At 44.2% G+C, this 25014-nt stretch overlaps 1 protein-coding gene across 1 annotated transcript in view; it reads right to left on the bottom strand.

Annotated features, from left to right (window-relative positions):
- Positions 1–25014, bottom strand: part of STAT1 (signal transducer and activator of transcription 1) — a 1318258-nt gene that overhangs the window by 961005 nt on the left and 332239 nt on the right. The window contains exon 6 of the mRNA XM_040441848.1: positions 6172–6250. Coding sequence (XP_040297782.1) covers positions 6172–6250 — 79 coding nt within the window. The remainder of the gene's footprint in view (positions 1–6171; positions 6251–25014) is intronic.

The following is a 25014-nucleotide window of genomic DNA, read 5'->3' as shown; positions in this document are numbered from 1 at the left end:
CTAACCCCCTCAGATAAACACAGTCAAAAAAAATATAAATAAAATAAAACGGTGCCAAAACAGCTATTTTTGGGCTAATTTTCCATTTTAATCCATTTTTTCCAGTAACAAAGCAAGGGTTAACAGCCAAACAAAACGTAATATTTAGTACCCTGATTCTGCAGTTTACAGAAACACCCCATATGTGGTCGTAAACTGCTGTATGACCAAACGGCAGGGCGCAGAAGGAAAGGAACTCCATATGGTTTATTGTTGTTTTTTTTTTTTTGCATCATGTCCCATTTGAAGAACCCCTGATGCACCCCTAGAGTAGAAACTCCATATAAGTGACCCCATATAAAAAACTACACCCCTCAAGGTATGCAAAACTGATTTTACAAACTTTATTAACCCTTTAGGTGTTCCTCAACAGTTTATGGCAAATGGAGATGAAATTTCAGAATTTCTATTTTTGGTAACCTTGCCTCACAAAAATTTAACATAGAGCAACCAAAAATCACATGTACCCTAAAAATAGTCAACAAAACTGCCACCTCTTCCTGTAGTTTCCAAAATGGGGTCACTTTTATGGAGTTTTTACTCTAGGGGTGCATCAGGGGGCTTCAAATGGGACATGGTGTAAATAAACAAGTGCAGCAAAATCTGCCTTCCAAAAACCACATGGTGCTCCTTTCACTCTACACCCTGCCGTGTGCCCGTACAGTAGTTTACAACCACATATGGGGTGTTTCTGCAAACTACAAAATCAGGGCAATAAATATTGAGTTTTGTTTGGCTGTTAACCCTTGCTTTGTTACTGTAAAAAATGGATTAAAATGGAAATTTTGCCCAAAAATTGAAATTCTTAAATTTCATCTCCATTTGCCAATAACTCTTGTGGAACACCTAAATGGTTAACAAAGTTTGTAAAATCAGTTTTGAATACCTTGAGGGGTGTAGTTTCTTAGATGGGGTCACTTTTATGCAGTTTCTACTCTAGGGGTGCATCGGGGGGGGGCTTCAAATGGGACATGGTGTAAATAAACCAGTGCAGCAAAATCTGCCTTCCAAAAATCACATGGCGCTCCTTTCACTGTACCCCTGTCGTGTGCCCGTACAGTAGTTTACGACACATATGGGGTGTTTCTAAAAACTACAGAGTCAGGGCAATAAATATTGAGTTTTGTTTGGTTGTTAACCCTTGCTTTGTTACTGGAAAAAATGGACTCAAATGGAAAATTTGCCCAAAAAAAAAAAATCAAAATTCTGAAATTTTATCTCCATTTGCCATTAACTCTTGTGGAACACCTAAAAGGTTAACGACATTTGTAAAATAAGTTTTGAATACCTTGAGGGGTGTAGTTTCTAGAATTGGGTGGTTTCTATTATGTAAGCCTCACAAAGTGACTTCAGACCTGAACTGGTCCTTAAAAAGTGGGTTTTGGAAAATTTCTGAAAAAATTCAAGATTTGCTTCCAAACTTCTAAGCCTTCTAACATCTCCAAAAAATAAAATTGCATTCCCAAAATGATCCAAACATGAAGTAGACATATGGGGAATGTAAAGTAATAACTATTTTTTGAGTTATTACTATGTATTATAGAAGTAGAGAAATTGAAACTTGGAAATTTGCTAATTTTTCAAAATTTCGGGTAAATTTGGTATTTTTTTAACCACCTCCGGACCGCCTAACGCAGGATCGCGTTCCGGAGGTGGCAGCGCTGTGCACAGTCATGCATATATGCATCATCTCGCGAGACGCGAGATTTCCTGTGAACGCGCGCGCACAGGCGCGCGCATTCACAGGATTGGAAGGTAAGAGATGTGATTTTTTTAACCCCTAACACGTATATTAGACGCTGTTTTGATAACAGCGTCTAATATACCTGCTACCTGGTCCTCTGGTGGTCCCCTTTGTTTGGATCGACCACCAGAGGACACAGGTAGCTCAGAAATATGTTGCACCAAGCACCACTACACTACAACCCCCCCTGTCACTTATTAACCCCTTATTCACCCTTGATCACCCCTGATCACCCCATATAGACTCCCTGATCACCCCCCTGTCATTGATTACCCCCCTGTCATTGATCACCCCCCTGTAAGGCTCTATTCAGATGTCCGCATGAATTTTACGGATCCACTGATAGATGGATCGGATCCGCAAAACACATACAGGCGTCTCCCTGGAGCCTTCCGGGGGGGTGATCACCCCATATAGACTCCCTGATCACCCCCCTGTCATTGATCACCCCCCGTCAGGCTGTATTCAGATGTCCGTATGATTTTTACGGATCCACGGATACAAGGATCGGATCCGCAAAACACATACGGACATCTTAATGGAGCCTTATAGGGGGGTGATCAATGACAGGGGGGTGATCACCCCATATAGACTCCCTGATCACCCCCCTGTCATTGATCACCCCTCTGTAAGGCTCCATTCAGACATTTTTTTGGCCCAAGTTAGCGGAAATATACACTGCTCAAAAAAATAAAGGGAACACTTAAACAACACAATGTAACTCCAAGTCAATCACACTTCTGTGAAATCAAACTGTCCACTTAGGAAGCAACACTGAGTGACAATCAATTCCACATGCTAATGTGCAAATGAGATAGACAACAGGTGGAAATTATAGGCAATTAGCAAGACACCCCCAATAAAGGAGTGGTTCTGCAGGTGGTGACGACAGACCACTTCTCAGTTCCTATGCTTCCTGGCTGATGTTTTGGTCACTTTTGAATGCTGGCGGTGCTTTCACTGTAGTGGTAGCATGAGACAGAGTCTACAACCCACACAAGTGGCTCAGGTAGTGCAGCTTATCCAGGATGGCACATCAATGCGAGCTGTGGCAAGAAGGTTTGCTGTGTCTGTCAGCGTAGTGTCCAGAGCATGGAGGCGCTACCAGGAGACAGGCCAGTAAATCAGGAGACGTGGAGGAGGCCGTAGAAGGGCAACAACCCAGCAGCAGGACCGCTACCTCCGCCTTTGTGTAAGGAGGAACAGGAGGAGCACTGCCAGAGCCCTGCAAAATGACCTCCAGCAGGCCACAAATGTGCTTGTGTCTGCTCAAACGGTCAGAAACAGACTCCATGAGGGTGATATGAGGGCCCGACGTCCACAGGTGGGGGTTGTGCTTACAGCCCAACACCGTGCAGGACGTTTGGCATTTGCCAGAGAACACCAAGATTGGCAAATTCGCCACTCGCGCCCTGTGCTCTTCACAGATGAAAGCAGGTTCACACTGAGTACATGTGACAGACGTGACAGAGTCTGGAGACGCCGTGGAGAACGTTCTGCTGCCTGCAACATCCTCCAGCATGACCGGTTAGGCATTGGGTCAGTAATGGTGTGGGGTGGCATTTCTTTGGAGTGCCGCACAGCCCTCCATGTGCTCGCCAGAGGTAGCCTGACTGCCATTAGGTACCGAGATGAGATCCTCAGACCCCTTGTGAGACCATATGCTGGTGCGGTTGGCCCTGGGTTCCTCCTAATGCAAGACAATGCTAGACCTCATGTGGCTGGAGTGTGTCAGCAGTTCCTGCAAGACGAAGGCATTGATGCTATGGACTGGCCCGCCCGTTCCCCAGACCTGAATCCAATTGAGCACATCTGGGACATCATGTCTCGCTCTATCCACCAACGTCACGTTGCACCACAGACTGTCCAGGAGTTGGCAGATGCTTTAGTCCAGGTCTGGGAGGAGATCCCTCAGGAGACCGTCCGCCACCTCATCAGGAGCATGCACAGGCATTGTAGGGAGGTCATAGAGGCACGTGGAGGCCACACACACTACTGAGCCTCATTTTGACTTGTTTTAAGGACATTACATCAAAGTTGGATCAGCCTGTAGTGTGTTTTTCCACTTTAAGCGAATACATTAGGGTGTCTCCTTTCCGAAATGGGGTCATTTGTGGGGTGTTTGTACTGTCTGGGCATTGTAGAACCTCAGGAAACATGACAGGTGCTCAGAAAGTCAGAGCTGCTTCAAAAAGCGGAAATTCACATTTTTGTACCATAGTTTGTAAACGCTATAACTTTTACCCAAACCATTTTTTTTTTACCCAAACATTTTTTTTTATCAAAGACATGTAGAACAATAAATTTAGAGCAAAATTTATATATGGATGTCGTTTTTTTTTTGCAAAATTTTACAACTGAAAGTGAAAAATGTCATTTTTTTGCAAAAAAATCGTTAAATTTCGATTAATAACAAAAAAAAGTAAAAATGTCAGCAGCAATGAAATACCACCAAATGAAAGCTCTATTAGTGAGAAGAAAAGGAGGTAAAATTCATTTGGGTGGTAAGTTGCATGACCGAGCAATAAACGGTGAAAGTAGTGTAGGTCAGAAGTGTAAAAAGTGGCCTGGTCTTTAAGGGTGTTTAAGCCATAGGGGCTGAGGTGGTTAATAAATAAAAAAGATTTTTTTTTTACTCCAATTTACCAGTGTCATGAAGTACAATATGTGACGAAAAAACTTTCTCAGATTGGCCTGGATAAGTAAAAGCGTTTTAAAGTTATTCACACATAAAGTGACACTGGTCAGATTTGCAAAAAATGGCCTGGTCCTTAAGGTGAAATATGGCCGTGTCCTTAAGGGGTTAAAGGCTATGTACACCTTTGGGGGTATTTTTTTTTTATTATTATTGCGTTGTACTCATATTGAGCTAAAAAAAAAAAATTGATTCGTCTTTAGTAAAAATATGGCTTCCTTTTTTTCTGTACAGAGCTGACATGCTGTATAAGCACCATTTCTGTCTTTTCCGTCAGACCAGGAGCAGACGGACTCCTTTTCTCTGCTCTATATCCTCCTAAACACTCATTATAGCTCAGTTCTTATCTAACTGATAAGAATGTGGCTTAAATAATTGTCTATGACCTCTTAGTAGTTAAGAGATAATGTTTATTAGATGACAAGCACAAAGCGAAAGTACCAGTCACACAGTTAGGCCTCATGCACACGACAGTTGTTTTTTGCGTCCGCATGCACTATTTTTTTTGCTGAAGGGAAACACGGACAACGGACGCGGAACACAAACGGATGAACTATCAGCATTTTTTTGCTGACCGATTGAAATGAATGGGTCCCCATCCTATCCGCAACAAAAAACGGAACGGAGGCTGAGAAAAACAACTGTCGTGTGCATGAGGCCTTAGAGAAATGTTAACCCTTTTTGACAGAACAGCTCAATATTTTTAATAAAGGCCAATTGAAAAAAAGATTTTTAGCCAAAAATGAGTAACATACAATCATAAAACAATTGCCTCTGAAGGTGTGTATATAGCCTGATAAATGTAAGCTTATGCACATGGGAAGGGAAACTACAAGTCACCAGTACATACTAAATGATAACTGGGTAATACTGACATGGACAAGGACTTAGGAATTTTAGTTCACAGTAAACTTAACTGTAGCAACCAGAGTCAGGCAGCTGTTGTCAACGTCAATAAGATTATGAGGGGCATCAAAAGAGACATAGATAATGCACATGATGCAAACATAGTTCTGCCACTTTAGAAATCATTAGCCAGACAGCACAAGGAGTATTGTGTACAGTTCTGGGCTCCTGTGAACAAGAAAGAAGGGGTTAATCCACCAGCATTGGAATTTTAAGCAATGCCAGTGGTTACAGCCAGACCTCTGATGCTGATAGGGAAAGTACAGCTGCTGTTCCCCCCACCCAATAAGTACACTGTACATGTACAGCAAATGTCAGGAAGATGCTTTATGCTGAGTTGTACGTGTATGGGGAAGGTTGGGAAGGGGTTTAAGACTTCTCCAAACAAAGGAGTAGTAATTAATGAACATTTATAACTAGAATAATGTTCTGAAAGTGCTTCCTTAACAAAGAACAGAAATAATTACCATTTCAAAAATACACTATTTTCATTTTGGTTTGTCTGATTATTCATACTCAAAACTTTAAATAATTTTTGGAAAATGTGTAAAGCAACACAAAGTTTCAATTGCCACCTGTGATAAATTGGTACATTGGTAAGGCAGTGAATAGGATTTTATGAAATTCCTCTCATGGTGTATTGAAACTATGACCAGAATGCATAGTTACATAAACCAGATAAAACAGATTACAGAAATAGAAGAAAAGTTGTATTAGTGCATAAAACTTTTTTATAAAACGAGTAGACTTTTATATATATTATACATAATGTTTTCTAAATTCTTACCTCTACTGTGTACAGTTTTACATTTAAAATCATATTCATCTTGCAAGTCTTCTAAGTTCTTCACATCCTGTTCTACCTCCTATTGAAAAAATACATTTTTACAAAGGAACATTTAATTCCAGGACACAATACAGATAAAAAGGGATATACAAACATAATATAATACAAAAACAAGTACAGTAATAATGAACTAACTTAGTGACAGACTGGAACAGAGGAAGAGGACCCTGATTAAGAGGGCTTACTTGGAACATGGAAAGGAGACAGTAGGTGAGGTTAGAAGCTGTTCATAAAGTAACATAGTGGTAGCCCGGTTATTATAGGCTTTCCTGAATTAGTGCGTTCTCAGGTTGCTTTAGAGCACAACTTGCGGCCCCCAGAGCCAAGGTTTGTGGCCCCTGTCCTGCAGAGCAGAAACGCAGCTGATCATTCTGCCCAGAGTGCCGCATAGCGATGGATTGAAGTTTCTGCTGCTGCATTCTAGAAGAAGCAGGGGAGCCGAGGAGAAGGCAGAAGCAGTTCATCACCTCTTCTGCCTTCTCCACAAATAGGTACATAACGCTCAATAAGCGCTATGCAGTTTGGATCCGGCGATCACATGATCACCAGGCGTCTTGGGGCAGAGGAGCACAGAGCTGCAGGGTCAGTAGACCGTGATCAGCTCTGCCTTGTACAAAGCCCCCACAGCAACCTGGTTTCTCTGCAACTGGGGCACATTTGGATGCCCCAGTTACAGTAGAAATAGTGCAAAAAATAGTCTCATTGTCTCCCAAAGCTCTTTCAGTGACCTCTTGGGGACAAATTATGTGGAATAATAATATAAATATATATATATATACCTTGGAAAAATGAGGAAGCAGCACACTGTGTAAACAAGGGGGTGCACGTCCGGCCAATGTGGACCAGCACCTAGGTCCAATGAACTAAAAGTAGAAAAACAGCCAGCAGCACTCCAGGATGTCAAAAGCAAACGGTGGTTTATTAGACCCAAAGTCAAGCGACGTTTCAACAGCTTGTTGCTGTCTTTATCAAGCATAGTGCACATGTGATACAAACATGCTTTAAGTAGGGACATCAATCCACAATGAATTAACATCGATTAAATAGAATATAGTGAAAATACAAAACATAGAAAATACATGTGATTACAAAAGTTACATGCAATGAATTGCCGAAATCCGGCGAATACAGTGCATCGAAAAATTATAAAACAATAATGCAGCATCACATGCTTACTGTGAAAAGAAACATAATAAGTGCAGGTGATTACCCTGAAGAGGTGAATTAAAAACTCACTGTCCGGTGGGTAACTGTATGCGGCATAGATCGTGTTCAGTGGCGTCTCCATTCACTAACTGCGCATGCGCAAGAAAAACAAGTCTCGCGATTACTTCAACATCTAGAGACTGAATAGCAGCCACAACAGAAATGGCCGCGGCAGCCTCACATGTATTATGCGCATGTCCAAACGGTAATCGGTGCCGCCCAGCAGTCACTACGTAAACGTAGTCATGGAGTTAAATAACAACAGAACCATGGATCCTAATTCTATCAACATATTATGTAATCGAAAGGTACTAGGGCACTGTCACCCGTCGATCCACATGACAAAGCATGTGTGACCCATGGGCACAGTGTCATATGTTATTTCGGCTGTACAAAAATGCATGATGTAGAGAGAGGGTGTCACCCAACAATGATGGATCATGTTAGTGAGCCATCAGTGTAAATTTAGGGGGATATTAGCGTCGCCAGGATATCCCCACGAACCGCCATCAGTCCCTCATGAGGGTACATCACTCTCTCACCCATGCATTTAGATATCAAAATCGAAAAAGAGAATAACAATAAAAATCCAGGTATCATAGAAAAAAGGTAAATACATATAAAGACTGTATGGGTAGGCATCCAGTACACAATTGACTAAATCCCGCATAAATGATGTATCAATAAACAGAATATGTTATAAGCGGATACAGTGAACAAAGCTTGAGTAGCCCACTGGAACCACGATATACGACGTATCACACAGCACCTCAGTCACGGCAGTGAGAATGAAACAAATCTAAAAACAAAAGAAGAGAATATTTTAGCATAATTCTCATACAAAATTACACTTGATTAAATATGTTGGTATATATATATATATATATATATACACATGTGCATTTGACTTACAGTAAGGAATAAGGATCCAGCGATCGTAGGAGAGAGACACATTAGATGTAAAGAGTATCAAAACAAACTAATCACACCTTAAAGGGTTTCTATCACTTGGTATGACATAATTAGCTGTCAGACACTAGCGATCTGCTAGTGTCTGCTCTGGCCAACCATCCTACTATAATCGCTTGTGGGGCAGCGGTTTTGCTAAAAAACTAACTTTTATAAATATGCTAATGAGCCTCTAGGTGCTATGTGGGCGTCATTAGCACCTAGAGGCTCCGTCTACCTTCATACACAGCCGCCGCCCAGCGCGTCCCTCCAGCCCGCCCATGTCCTCCTCCGTGTGACGCAGCGGACGAGTTCTCGCCCATGCGCCGTGCGCGGCTGTATTCGGGCATTTGAGATCTCAGCTCGGAGCGGTCAGACATTCAATGCGCATGCGCGGCTGTATTCGGCGCATGCGCATTGAATGTCTGACCGCTCCGAGCTGAGATCTCAAATGCGCCGAATACAGCCGCGCACGGCGCATTCGCGAGAACTCGTCCGCTGCGTCACACGGAGGAGGACATGGGCGGGCTGGAGGGACGCGCTGGGCGGCGGCTGTGTATGAAGGTAGACGGAGCCTCTAGGTGCTAATGACGCCCACATAGCACCTAGAGCCTCATTAGCATATTTATAAAAGTTAGTTTTTTAGCAAAACCGCTGCCCCACAAGTGATTATAGTAGGATGGTTGGCCAGAGCAGACACTAGCAGATCGCTAGTGTCTGACAGCTAATTATGTCATACCAAGTGATAGAAACCCTTTAAAGTCCACATTTAACCCATTGGGTCTTAAGGTTTTCAACATATAAATCCAATACAACTCTAGTTTTTTAAGGAGAGCTTGCCTATCTCCCCCCGTCTCCCTAATTCAATCTGCTCCAGAATACGGAATCTCAAGTCATTCTGTGTGTGCCCCGCCTCTTTAAAATCTTTAGACACGGGTAGATCCAATTTTTCTTTCCTGATGGAAGAACGGTGCTGATTCAGCCGTGTCTTTACATCCCACGTGGTCTCCCCAACATACCACTTCCCGCAGGGGCAGGTCAGTTGGTAGACCACGTAGGATGAGTCACAGGTCAGAAATTGGGTGATTTTCATCATTCCATTCGACGCCGGATTGAAAAATGTATCTCCTTTGATCATGAGTTTACAATTTATGCAATGATAGCAAGGGTAGCAGCCAGTGCGAGTGGAGCCACACATTGCTCTCACACTTGCCCTGGCACTACCTACATCAGCCCTCACCAGTCTGTCACCCAAATTCCTCCCTCTCCGATAGGAAAACAAAGGGGGAGTTTGGAATTCTGCAATATGGGGGAAACTATTCCCAATCAACCTCCAATGTCTCCGAATGACACCCGCAATTTGCGAGCTGTCAGTCGATGAAGGGAATACGTGGATTTGGGGGGTCAGTCTGAGAATTAATGGTAGTGGATTGATTCTCCACTCTCGTAAAAGTATCCCTAATCAATTTTTGAGGGTATCTCCGTGTGGCAAATTTGTGGCCCATTTCCTCGAGTCTAATATGTCTCACTTGTCTATCTTTAACTATCCGTTGTACACGTAGGAACTGGCTGAAAGGTAGAGACCGGATCATGGAACGAGGATGATGACTATCATAACGTAACAGGGTATTCCTGTCAGTAGGTTTCACAAACAGATCTGTACTCAAACCTCGTCCCATGATCCGGACCTCCGTATCGAGGAACTGAAGCTTATCCATGGACTGAACCATGGTAAATTTCACAGTAGGGTCGATTTCGTTGAGAAATGCGTGGAACGCAAGGAGGCCCAACGTGTCGCCCGTCCACACCAAGAAGATGTCGTCAATATAACGCCACCACCCCAGAACGTGTCTGAAGTGGTGGCTGTCATAAATCGACGACTCCTCAAGGTGGGCCATATAGATGTTCGCATAAGTGGGCGCCACGTTGGACCCCATCGCGGTCCCACGCAACTGGACAAAGAAATCGTCCTGGAATAGAAAATAGTTCTTTGTCAAAACAAATCTTAACAATGTGAGCAGGAAGTTGTATTGGATTTATACGTTGAAAACCTTAAGAGCCAATGGGTTAAATGTGGACTTTAAGGTGTGATTAGTTTGTTTTGATACTCTTTACATCTAATGTGTCTCTCTCCTACGATCGCTGGATCCTTATTCCTTACTGTAAGTCAAATGCACATGTGTATATATATATATATATATACCAACATATTTAATCAAGTGTAATTTTGTATGAGAATTATGCTAAAATATTCTCTTCTTTTGTTTTTAGATTTGTTTCATTCTCACTGCCGTGACTGAGGTGCTGTGTGATACGTCGTATATCGTGGTTCCAGTGGGCTACTCAAGCTTTGTTCACTGTATCCGCTTATAACATATTCTGTTTATTGATACATCATTTATGCGGGATTTAGTCCATTGTGTACTGGATGCCTACCCATACAGTCTTTATATGTATTTACCTTTTTTCTATGATACCTGGATTTTTATTGTTATTCTCTTTTTTTCGATTTTGATATCTAAATGCATGGGTGAGAGAGTGATGTACCCTCATGAGGGACTGATGGCGGTTCGTGGGGATATCCTGGCGACGCTAATCTCCCCTTAAATTCACACTGATGGCTCACTAACATGATCCATCATTGTTGGGTGACACCCTCTCTCTACATCATGCATTTTTGTACAGCCGAAATAACATATGACACTGTGCCCATGGGTCACACATGCTTTGTCATGTGGATCGGCGGGTGACAGTGCCCTAGTACCTTTCGATTACATATTATGTTGATAGAATTAGGATCCATGGTTCTGTTGTTATTTAACTCCATGACTACGTTTACGTAGTGACTGCTGGGCGGCACCGATTACCGTTTGGACATGCGCATAATACATGTGAGGCTGCCGCGGCCATTTCTGTTGTGACTGCTATTCAGTCTCTAGATGTTGAAGTAATCGCGAGACTTGTTTTTCTCGCGCATGCGCAGTTAGTGAATGGAGACGCCACTGAACACGATCTATGCCGCATACAGTTACCCACCGGACAGTGAGTTTTTTAATTCACCTCATTAGGGTAATCACCTGCACTTATTATGTTTCTTTTCACAGTAAGCATGTGATGCTGCATTATTGTTTTATAATTTTTCGATGCACTGTATTCGCCGGATTTCGGCAATTCATTGCATGTAACTTTTGTAATCACATGTATTTTCTATGTTTTGTATTTTCACTATATTCTATTTAATCGATGTTAATTCATTGTGGATTGATATCCCTACTTAAAGAATGTTTGTATCACATGTGCACTATGCTTGATAAAGACAGCAACAAGCTGTTGAAACGTCGCTTGACTTTGGGTCTAATAAACCACCGTTTGCTTTTGACATCCTGGAGTGCTGCTGGCTGTTATATATATATATATATATATATATATATATATATAAATAAATTGAAAACAATAAAAAAGAAAATATGATAAAATAAAAAAATATAAAAAAAGAAAAAGAAAAGTCCTTTTGGGGAACATATTATATGGCAAAAATATATAAAAATAAAAAAATAAAAAATAATAAAATACAAATAAAAGAAAAAAAAAGGTCGTTCACTGTCCCCAATTTTTATGACCTCTTTTGGGAAATATTATGTGGCAAAAATATATGTAAAAAAATAAATAATAAACCAATTATAAAGGTAGAGTAGAGATTAGCAAATTTTAGAAAAATTTCATTCGGCAGCTTCACCAAAGTCCGATAAGAAATTTAATTTGTTACGAATTAATTTGTCATGAATCGCTATAAATCAGGTTATACCCAGGCCAATCTGCATAAAATAATTTTCAAATCCGGCATAAAAACTGATTTAAGATGGAATTAGACCAAATGTCAATACAATGACATCCAACTTCCACTGAAGTGTAGGTTAAATAAAATGAGAAACGTTCATTTCCGTTTTAAAGAACATGCAGGCGGATCCGTTGGACAGAAGGCTGAAAACCAGCAAAACACTGGTGTGAACCCACCCTAATATTCTTCCCACTTGGTGGACCAATCTCAGTGTGAAGGTTTGGAAGTTACAGCTGCATAACACAGTATTTTTAACCAACTTGGGGGCCCAATACCAGTGTGTCAGCCAAGTGGGTGGCAGCAGTGGCATTAACAGAGACAATTGTACCCCCATGAAAGAGTGGGAATGCTGGCAGCAGCAGCAGTGACATTGACAGTTACAATAGTGGCTCCATGACACAGTGGAGAGGGCAGCAGCTGCAGCAGTGGCAGTAACTATGACAACAGTGGACCAATGAAACAGTGGGGAAGGTGGCAACAGTAGCAGTGCTAGTAGTGGCCCCATGGTAGTGTGGGGAGGGTGGCAGCAGCAGCAGTGGCAATAGTAGCCTCATGCAGTGGTCCAGATGGCGAACAAAATGATCGCCAATGCGACCAGGAATTTGCAAATGGCGATAAGACTTTTCCCACCGCCGCACTGCAGCTTTAAGAAAAAAACCAAACTTCCTTCAGCAGACGGACCATGCTAGGCACGTCTGTTAGAAGAGCCAATCCCCCGATATCCAGCCTGTCAGCCAGCGATGAACGGGAAGCAAGGACAAATGGCATTCTAGGGGGGGGTGTCTTCCCCGGGTGCCCGCTCTCAGGGGGGTGCTGGAAGCAATGCAATCAATACAGATGGAAGCGCTCAATGATGGAGCGCTAGGAGTTGCTGTCCTGTCACTCCCCACTCAGCTCCTCGCGCTCCTCCCATCCTTCAGGCCAGCGGCGCTCTGAATGGTGAAGAAGGAAGACTTCTCCCTGCTCCATCATTCAGCCTGCAGACACAGATCGCGCTGCCAGCCTGTGTGGGTGGAGCCTGTAGCCCGGAAATCTGCATAAGCTCCACCCATACAGTGCTGCAGAGCGATCTGTGCCTGCAGGGAAGAGAGGTATGTGAGCTTCCGGAACGGGACAGTAGTTACTGTGTTTTTTTTTTTTTTTTTATATACAGAGGAGGTAAAGAGGGCTTAATTACTATGGAGGGGGCACACAGGACTTTATTACTATGAAGGGGGCACACAGGACTTTATTACTATGGAGGGGGCACAGAGACCATTACTAATGGTGAAGGGGCCACAATGGGCATTTCTACTATAGAGGGGGCACAGAGCCAGAGGGCATTATTACAAAGAAGAGGGCACAGAAGGCATTACTACTGTGAAGGGGGCACAGTGGGCATTATTACTGTGAAGGTGGCACAGAGGGCATTATTACTGTGAAGTGGCACAATGGGCATTATTACTGTGAAGTGGCACAATGGGCATTATTACAGTGAAGGGGGCACAATGGGGATTTCTTTTATGGAGGGGGCACAGAGGGTATTACTAGCACAGTGTGCATTACTATTATTAAAGGGGCACAATGGGCATTATTGCTGTGAAAGGGGTAAAAATGGGCATTATTACTATAAAGGGGGCACAATAGGGATTATTACTGTGAAGGAGGTACAAAGAGGGCATTATAACTGTGAAAGGGGCACAGAGAGGGCATAACTACTGTGAGAGGGGCACAGAGAGGGCATAACTACTGTGAGAGGGGCACAATGTGGGCATAACTAATGTGAGAGGGCACAATGTGGGCATAACTACTGTGAGAGGGCACAATGTGGGAATAACTACTGTGAGGGGGCAAACATCTGTATAAAACTACTGTGAAGGTTGTACAATGAGGGCAATACTACTGTGAGGGGGTACAATTTTTTTAAAGTATTGGGGACAGGGGGTGTCAGAGAAAGGACCCGCCCCAGGTGCCAAACACGCTAGGCACGCCACTGGCAAGGACGGCAAGCTTGTGAGTACACAAGTACAATACTCTGCCTTCCTAAATACTTCGGCATCCAAATAGGAAATTGGGTAGTCTAACTGGCTGCATACCATAGCTGGTCCATTATCATGAGGCCCCTGGCTTCCTCCCTTCACGGCACACTTTCTTGCCTCCTTCTTGTGGAGACCATGCTGATGATTTCTACCTTCAGTGCAGACAAAGCGGAGGCAGGATCACAGGAGACAGGCCCTCACCGAAGATCATGCAGCAGACTGCTGTGAAGCAGGGACCATAAATCACCACAGGGAACACAGAAGGGATGAACCAAGAACAAAGACAAGAGACAAAGGAGGTATTGTATACACAGAAACGGATGGACACAGTGCAGGAGGACACATAAGGGAACAATAAACAATGGGTTACCTTCCCTTCATTATATATTCCCTTTTAGGTCCCATGCATTGAACTCGCAGCGCATGTCAGGGAGAACAACCGGCCTGACCTCAAAGCACTGCCGGGGTCGCATAGAATTATACTGATTTATGATGCTATGTAAAGAAACAAGGGGGGTGAACTAACTCTCCTTAGGGAGAGATCACCTTAATCAGTGTGAGGAGACGTATAGGCCATAAATGCTCCTCTGGAATACTGGGAGGGAAGGAATGCAAATGAGCTCTTAACAAGCCTTGCCTCTAATGCCACCAGATGTAAGGCAGCTATCCTATAAGTCAATATTCAGCTCGTAAAATAAGTCTTGAGACATGACTTGGATAATAAATAAGGCTACTTTCACACTAGCGTTCAGAGCGGGTCCGTCTGATGTCTGCTCAGACGGATCCGCTCCTATAATGCAGACGTTTGTATCCGTTCAGAACGGATCCGTCTGCATTATAGTTTAAAAAAAAAAGTCTGAAAGTAGCCTGAACGGATCCGTCCAGACTTTACATTGAAAGTCAATGGGGGACGGATCCGTTTGAAGATTGAGCCATATGGTGTCATCTTCAAGCGGATCCGTCCCCATTGACTTCCATTGTAAGGTCGGACGGATTCGCTTGCCTCCGCACGGCCAGGCGGACACCCGAACGCTGCAAGCAGTGTTCAGGTGTCCGCTCGCTGAGCGGAGCGGAGGCTGAACGCTGGCAGACTGATGCATTCTCAGCGGAACCGCGTCCACTGAGAATGCATTAGGGCTGGACGGTTGCGTTCGGTGGGCCGCTTGTGAGCCCCTTCAAACGGAGCTCACGACGGACACCCGAACGCAGGTGTGAAAGTAGCCTAAGTCAGCACCTCATCTGCAGACAGCTGTTTCAGGGTGATTGCCCCTTATCAGTGCAGAGCAGAGAGTACTGGCTTAACTGGGTAGGAGGCCTGTGTCCGAGCAAGGGGGGAACTAAATCTCCTTAGGGAGAGAGCACCTTAAAGAGGACCTTTCATCAGTATAATTTTAATAAACTAATAACCCTACCTAATAGTGCGGCTTCCACTGATGTTCCCCCCTTTTTTTTTTTTTTTAAATGGGCCACCGAATGTTGAAATAATAGCCCCGTTTGTTCTGCTGCAGCGCCTGTCACTCAAGCGCTTTTTTGTATGGGGCGTTGCTAAACTTTTTTCTTTGCTATGGGCCTTGGCTGAGAGCGCAGCCAATCAGAGCGCTCCTCTCTCAGCCAGGCAGAAGGAGCTAAAGTGCAGCGATGTCTAGGGGATGATTATGATACTTACCCTGACGCTCGTACCGCTGCTTCCACACCTGTCGCGTCCCTCGGCCGGTCTATCTGATCTTTCGCTGATCTTTCTATCTGACCCATTTTGCCCATTTTGTCAGGGTCCATGGACAAAATGGGCCAATATCTCCCCTGTATTTTCCTCACCTCGGGGTTGGCCACATCAAAGGTGGAAATAAGTCGGATAGGGGCTTTCCTCTCAGGTGAGGGACTTTGCGGTGTCAGCAGGGTGTCACGATCCTGCTCTGATGCCCATTTAAAGGCATCCTTGAGAATATTCTGTGGGTAGCCCCTGTCCCTAAGTCTACCAAATAGTGATCTGGCCTCCTTGTAATACGAGTCGGGGTTGGAGCAGTTTCTGTGTCCCCGCAGATATTGCCCCCTTGGTATACCTCTTTTAAGAGGCAAGGGATGGTGACTGTAACAATGAAGAATTGAATTAGTCGACGTTTGCTTTCGAAACATTGTAGTTACAAGTCTATCATCCTGCTTAGATATTTTCACGTCAAAGAATGTTATGCTATCCTTCGGTATCTCATAAGTAAACTTGAGTCCAATTTGGTTAATATTAAGTATATCCACAAAGTTCACAAAGTCCTCAGCCCTTCCATCCCAGATGACAAAAATATTGTCGATAAATCGTGTCCAGAATGATATTTTATCGCTCCACCATTCCTGATGATCCGGGAAAACTATATTGTCCTCCCAGATATTGGCCCATTTTGTCCATGGACCCTGACTTACCGAGTGTGGTCACTCCTTCCCCCAGTGTCACATATAGTAAGGGCAGGAGTTTAAGGGACCGCCTGGTTCATAGTCACTATATCCCCCTGTCAAGCCCTGGTACTTGGCTTGAACGCTGTCTTATGGGAATGTTCCGTTGTGGAACCTGCAAAGCCTGTAATTTTGTTTCAACCACCAAAACGGTCACCTGCTCTGTGACAAATCGGGTCTTTGCAATTAGAGATTTTGCTAATTGCAAGACCAAAGGCGCAATTTATATTTGCCAGTGTCTGTGTCCTAAGGACTATATTGGAAAAATTATCAGAGAGGTTAGGAGGAGAATTTGTGAACATATAAATGATGTCCACAAAAGGAATGCAACACCCGTGGCTAACCATGTCCTCGATGTCCATTCAGGAGACCTGAGGGTCTTGAAATTCTCAGTGGTGGTTCCTCCATCACCGAGAGGAGGGGACTGGGAAAAGAAAATCCTACAAAAGGATACTGAGTGGATTATCAGATTTCGGTCCCAGTCCCCCGCTGGCCTAAATGAAAGACTCACGTTTGGATGCTTTATCTGACCTAGGTGGAGGCGACAGGTGTCTCTCTTTCCTTTTTCTCATTTTCTAGCCTGCCTAAGTGATAGATTAATATTTAGTCTGAACTGTGACGCGTGAAGCGTCCAAACTGTAATATAGTGACACTGTAGGATCTACATCTTTTCCCAGTGCAATTTAATATTAACCCTTCTGCATCATATAGGTTTACCTAGTGCTTATATCCCAGTCATGCTATGTGACCTATTAGGTCTGAAGGGTATTCTGTTCTGATGCTGTGTGGGTACGGTCATCCCTCTATAGGTGGATCACTCCTTACATTATGCTGGTCCGGAATACACACCGGTGTTCCGGAATTTTCTGCTACCCGGAATATTTTGCTACCCACGTCACTTCCGGTAGTGACGTGGGAGGTGTGTCTCTCACCTCGGCTCCTCATTGGCTCTGCCGGGGGTTTGTCGGCGCAGGCTCGGAGGATTCAGCCGTAGCGTGAACGCGCCGAAGGTAGCAGAAAATTCCGGGCCACTGCGCATGCGCGAAGAAGATGGCCCAAGGTAGCAGAAAATTCCGGCTTCGCGCATGCGCAGTGGGCCGGAATTTTCTGCTACCTTCGGCTCCTACTGCGCCTGCGCGAGCCGTCTTTTTTGAGCCGAAGGTAGCAGAAAATTCCGGTCTACTGCGCATGCGCGAAGCCGGAATTTTCTGCTACCTTTGGCTCCTACTGCGCCTGCGCCGAGACCTGTGGCAGCACACTGTATTAGGGGAGCAGTATGTGGCAGCACACTGTATTGGGGAACAGTATGTGACAGCACACTGTATTGGGGGAGCAGTATGTGGCAGCACACTGTATTGGGGGAGCAGTATCAGGGGAGCAAACATAGATTTTTTCCTTCTTGCTCTCGCCTGATCTTGGTGTCATAACTGTATCGTGCCCGCTGTCCTGCAAAGATTAGAGTTATATCACCATAGTCACGCAAAAAATAATATCTCCACACAGATATGACCAACCCCAAGATAATAGCGCATGCGCAGTGGCCCGGAATTTAATGCTACCTTCGGCTCAGCGCATTTTGCTACTGCGCCTGCGCCGAGCCGTCTTTTTCAGCACATGCGCAGTGGGCCGGAATTTTCTGCTACCTTCGGCTCCTACTGCACCTGCGCCGAGCCGTTTTTTAGCGAACCGAAGGTACCAGAACATTCCGGCCCACTGCGCATGCGCGGAAAAAGACAGCTTGGCGCAGGAGCGCCGAGTCCAGTTAACAAAATACGAATATCTAGACCTCTTTAGCACCTCTGTGACGTTTACTTGACAGTATTTTTATTAATTGGTCACTTAGACCACATTACGTCTAGCGTGAAGTGCTGACTAATAAAATTTTTTACATCTTTATTTCATTTCCTTAAAACTATCTTCCACCAAAAAAAAAAAAAAGGGCCGAAGGTAGCAGAAGATTCCGGCCCACTGCGCATGCGTGAAAAAAGACGGCTTGGCGCAGTATGAAATCGCGCCGAGTCCAGTTAACAAGAAAAGGGCTACAGCGCATGCGCACCTAGGGTAGGGTAGCAAATTTTTACAGGTCAGTGCACAGTGTTCCGTAATTTGTTGCTACCTGTTCCGTTATTTTATGCTAACTGTAAAATTTTGCTATCCTTGTCACTTCCTGTTGTGAGGTAGCCGCTCGGAAGGGTTTTGAAGGAGTTGTACCCACCGCTCTTACACCTTTCTATGGAGTCAGGGATGTCACCGCTCTTACACCTTTCTATGGAGTCAGTTTTGATAACAGCGTCTGATATACCTGCTACCTGGTCCTCTGGTGGTCCCTTTTGCTTGGATCAACCACCAGAGGACACAGGCAGCTCAGTAATAAGTAGCACCAAACACCACTACACTACACCCCCCCCCTGTCACTTATTAACCCCTTATTAACCCCTGATCACCCCATATAGACTCCCTGATCACCCCCCTGTAAGGCTCCATTCAGACGTCCGTATGTTTTTTACGGATCCACGGATACATGGATCAGATCCGCAAAACAATACGGACGTCTGAATGGAGCCTTACAGGGGGGTGATCAATGACAGGGGGGTGATCACCCCATATAGACTCCCTGATCACCCCCCTGTCATTGATCACCCCCCTGTAAGGCTCCATTCAGACATCCGTATGTTTATTACGGATCCACGGATACATGGATCGGATCCGCAAAAAACATACGGACGTCTGAGTGGAGCCTTACAGGGGGGTGATCAATGACAGGGGGGGTGATCACCCCATATAGACTCCCCGATCACCCCCCTGTAAGGCTCCATTCAGACATTTTTTTTGGCCCAAGTTAGCGGAAATTATTATTATTATTTTTTTCTTTTCTTACAAAGTCTCATATTCCACTAACTAGTGTCAAAAAATAAAATCTCACATGAACTCACCATACCCCTCACGGAATCCAAATGCGTAAAATTTTTAAGATATTTATATTCCAGACTTCTTCTCACGCTTTAGGGACCCTAAAATGCCAGGGCTGTATAAATACTCCACATGTGACCCCATTTCGGAAAGAAGACACCCCAAGGTATTCTGTGAGGGGCATATTGAGTCCATGAAAGATTGAAATTTTTGTCCCAAGTTAGCGGAAAGGGAGACTTTGTGAGAAAAAAAAAAAATATCTATTTCCGCTAACTTGTGCCAAAAAAAAAAAATTATATGAACTCGCCATGCCCCTCATTGAATACCTAGGGGTGTCTTCTTTCGAAAATGGGGTCACATGTGGGGTATTTATACTGCCCTGGCATTTTAGGGGCCCTAAAGCGTGAGAAGAAGTCTGGGATCCAAATGTCTAAAAATGCCCTCATAAAAGGAATTTGGGCCCCTTTGCACATCTAGGCTGCAAAAAAGTGTCAAACATCTGGTATCGCCGTATTCAGGAGAAGTAGGACAATGTGTTTTGGGGTGTCATTTTACATATACCCATGCTGGGTGAGATAAATATCTTGGTCAAATGCCAACTTTGTATAAAAAAAATGGGAAAAGTTGTCTCTCACCCAGCATGGGTATATGTAAAAAGACACCCCAAAACACATTGCCCTACTTCTCCTGAGTACGGCAATACCACATGTGTGACACTTTTTTGCAGCCTAGATGCGCAAAGGGGCCCACATTCCAAAGAGCACCTTTAGGATTTCACAGGTCATTTTTTACAGATTTTGATTTCAAACTACTTCTCATGCATTAGGGCCCCTAAAATGCCAGGGCAGTATAACTACCCCACAAGTGACCCCATTTTGGAAAGAAGACACCCCAAGGTATTTCGTGATGGGCATAGTGAGTTCATGGAAGTTTTTATTTTTTGTCACAAGTTAGTGGAATATGAGACTTTGTAAGAAAAAAAAAAGAAAAAATCATCATTTTCCGCTAACTTGTGACAAAAAATAAAAAATTCTAGGAACTCGCCATGCCCCTCACGGAATACCTTGGGGTGTCTTCTTTCCGAAATGGGGTCACATGTGGAGTATTTATACTGCCCTGGCATTTTAGGGGCCCTAAAGCGTGAGAAGAAGTCTGGAATATAAATATCTTAAAAATTTTACGCATTTGGATTCCGTGAGGGGTATGGTGAGTTCATGTGAGATTTTATTTTTTGACACAAGTTAGTGGAATATGAGACTTTGTAAGAAAAGAAAAAAAAATTATAATAATTTCCGCTAACTTGGGCCAAAAAAAATGTCTGAATGGAGCCTTACAGGGGGGTGATCGGGGAGTCTATATGGGGTGATCACCCCCCTGTCATTGATCACCCCCCTGTAAGGCTCCATTCAGACGTCCGTATGTGTTTTGCGGATCCGATCCATGTATCCGTGGATCCGTAAAAAACATACGGATGTCTGAATGGAGCCTTACAGGGGGGTGATCAATGACAGGGGGGTGATCAGGGAGTCTATATGGGGTGATCACCCGCCTGTCATTGATCACCCCCCTGTAAGGCTCCATTCAGACGTCCGTATGTGTTTTGCGGATCTGACCCATGTATCCGTGGATCCGTAAAAAACATACAGACGTCTGAATGGAGCCTTACAGGGGGGTGATCAGGGAGTCTATATGGGGTGATCAGGGGTTAATAAGTGACGGGGGGGGGTGTAGTGTAGTGGTGTTTGGTGCTACTTATTACTGAGCTGCCTGTGTCCTCTGGTGGTCGATCCAAGCAAAAGGGACCACCAGAGGACCAGGTAGCAGGTATATCAGACGCTGTTATCAAAACTGACTCCATAGAAAGGTGTAAGAGCGGTGACATCCCTGACTCCATAGAAATGTGTAAGAGCGGTGGGTACAACTCCTTCAAAACTCTTCCGTGCGGCTACCTCACAACAGGAAGTGACAAGGATAGCAAAATTTTACAATTAGCAGAAAATAACGGAACAGGTAGCAACAAACTACGGAACACTGCGCACTGACCTGTAAAAATTTGCTACCCTACCCTAGGTGCGCATGCGCTGTAGCCCTTTTCTTGTTAACTGGACTCAGCGCGATTTCATACTGCGCCAAGCCGTCTTTTTTCACGCATCGCAGTGGGCCGGAATCTTCTGCTACCTTCGGCCCTTTTTTTTTTTTGGTGGAAGATAGTTTTAAGGAAATGAAATAAAGATGTAAAAAATTTTATTAGTCAGCACTTCACGCTAGACGTAATGTGGTCTAAGTGACCAATTAATAAAAATACTGTCAAGTAAACGTCACACAGGTGCTGAAGAGGTCTAGATATTCGTATTTTGTTAACTGGACTCGGCGCTCCTGCGCCAAGCTGTCTTCTTCCGCGCATGCGCAGTGGGCCGGAATGTTCTGGTACCTTCGGTTCGCTAAAAAACGGCTCGGCGCAGGTGCAGTAGGAGCCGAAGGTAGCAGAAAATTCCGGCCCACTGCGCATGTGCTGAAAAAGACGGCTCGGCGCAGGCGCAGTAGCAAAATGCGCTGAGCCGAAGGTAGCATTAAATTCCGGGCCACTGCGCATGCGCTATTATCTTGGGGTTGGTCATATCTGTGTGGAGATATTATTTTTTGCGTGACTATGGTGATATAACTCTAATCTTTGCAGGACAGCGGGCACGATACAGTTATGGCACCAAGATCAGGCGAGAGCAAGAAGGAAAAAATGTCTGCTCCCCTAATACTGCTCCCCCAATACAGTGTGCTGCCACATACTGCTCCCCCAATACAGTGTGCTGCCACATACTGCTCCCCCAATACAGTGTGCTGCCACATACTGCTCCCCCAATACAGTGTGCTGCCACATACTGCTCCCCCAATAAAGTGTGCTGCCACATACTGCTCCCCCAATACAGTGTGCTGCCACATACTGCTCCCCCAATACAGTGTGCTGCCACATACTGCTCCCCCAATACAGTGTGCTGCCACATACTGCTCCCCCAATACAGTGTGCTGCCACATACTGCTCCCCTAATACAGTGTGCTGCCACAGGTCTCGGCGCAGGCGCAGTAGGAGCCGAAGGTAGCAGAAAATTCCGGCTTCGCGCATGCGCAGTAGACCGGAATTTTCTGCTACCTTCGGCTCAAAAAAGACGGCTCGGCGCAGTAGTAGCCGAAGGTAGCAGAAAATTCCCGCCCAGTGCGCATGCGCGAAGCCGGAATTTTCTGCTACCTTGGGCCATCTTCTTCGCGCATGCGCAGTGGCCCGGAATTTTCTGCTACCTTCGGCGCGTTCACGCTACGGCTGAATCCTCCGAGCCTGCGCCGACAAACCCCCGGCAGAGCCAATGAGGAGCCGAGGTGAGAGACACACCTCCCACGTCACTACCGGAAGTGACGTGGGTAGCAAAAAATTCCGGGTAGCAGAAAATTCCGGAACACCAGCCGGAAGTGGATTTTTCAAAATTTGCGTTCCACGGCCCAGAAATTGAGCGCTCCGGCCGGATGTGACATGCCATTCCAAATTTGCGTTCCACATACCGGATGTTAGGTCACACGATCGAAAGTGACGCAATAAACTTTTGATCTAGCGCACCATTGATTTACCTGCTTAGGAGGAAGTGTCATCTGGGCGCACTATTTAAATGTCAGCCTGTAGGCACCAGGCTGCAAGGGAAGGACCTTCACTGTATGTCTTTCCTTGCAGATATCGTACAGCCTGCAGAAACCTGGTGGACTCCTAGACTATGTGAGATGTCTGGTCTTATATTGGTCCTTTATCTGTCATTGCAATACCCTTACCACTCTTCATTTCATTCTATATAATATGTATCTTTCAGCCACATCTGGCTATTATGTTTTAATTATCTGATATAGCATCTGATTTTTCCAGTATCTGATTGTGCCAGATTATTTTGGTCATTTTTGCTCCATGTTCTTTGATGTGATACATAGACCCTGTTACATTTACTTCCTGAGGAAACCATACTGTTGGAGGAAATGCGTTGAGGTCACTGGGGGGTCTTTTTCTCATTATTGTTAGGGCTATCGAGGGAATAACAGTTGAGGCACGAAGACAGAGAGTCTCCACCATCAGGATTCGTCTCTGGGCTGAGGAGCATGATAGGGTGACACTTAGGGTAAGTTTTTACCCTCCCTGGTGACCCCGTACTCGTTCCTCACTACACCTCGTCATTTATTTTGTATCTATATATGATTTACTGGCATTGTATCCTAAACATAGTTTGGGCATAAGGTTTTAATCATTATTAATAAATACTGTAATTTTAAGGGTCTTTTTCTCTTGGGGTATGATGCTATGTAACCCTTACAGTTCTGGTGGAATGTATTGGATAACACTGACAGCATTATGTCAGTGTCATCTAAGAGAAAAAGGAAAATGTCTGGTACCGTGTTAGCCAATAGAAAACTACTTTAGTGCTCTCATTAAGAGAAACAAAATAAGAGTATTGCAGGTTTGATAGCTTTTAATGGGTAACAAAAATAGAAGTAATGATGTTACATAGCTATGTAACATCATTACTTTCTATTTTTGTTAGCTAATAAAAGGTATCAAACCTGTAATACTCTTATTTTGTTTCTCTAAATGAGAGCACTAAACTAGTGTCATCTAATACATTCCAGAAATATCAGTGGAGCTCCAGATGACAGATATTCATACGGATACCAGTCTCAGTATGGTTGGTCCCAGAATGGATGTTATAATGATAGAATAAAAGTGTGGTGCTGTTACACCTATTTCTACGGCTGCACGTGCTCAAAAGAAACAAAGATATCTAAAAAACACGGATATATAAAAAAACAATGCTACTGGCACAAAATTGTGCTCCAAATTTTAAAAACGTGCATCCATACAGATTTTTACTCACTTCACCAGGGGGGGAGGCGCAAGATAAAGCTGAAGACACTTGACGCCATAAACCCCCCCTCGCCGAGATCGCCTGTAGAATGTTAGGTATCCTCGCGGTCCTTCAGTTAGATGAGCCGGTGGACTCCGATAATTAAGCAAGGTTCCTTTAATAGATGAATCAGCTCAACGCGTTTCGGGGTTATTACACACCCCTTCCTCAGGAGCAATAATACAATATACAATACACAGGGGTTTATATAAACCTATACATCAAAATAGGTTTGGACATCGAAAAAGGCACCAAAGGGTGCACACATTCACTTTCCTCCTTTGGCCTAAATTAGATTTTGGAATACAGTCACTATTAAAATTCATTGACTCACTGGATGTATTGTGTCAATATTATGTGTCCTTTAAGTTCTAACAAAATTCAGAAGCACATCAAGTAGTAGCTACACCTTGGAGGGTAGTTCACAGTTGTGTAGTCGAAATAATGGAGACAGTGATGTAAACTGGGATCATCATTTTTTTTATATATATAT

Source organism: Bufo bufo, chromosome 7, assembly GCF_905171765.1.
Source record: "Bufo bufo chromosome 7, aBufBuf1.1, whole genome shotgun sequence".
Taxonomy (NCBI): domain Eukaryota; kingdom Metazoa; phylum Chordata; class Amphibia; order Anura; family Bufonidae; genus Bufo; species Bufo bufo.
Note: the sequence above shows the minus strand (reverse complement) of the source record. Positions and strands in the feature narration are given on the sequence as shown.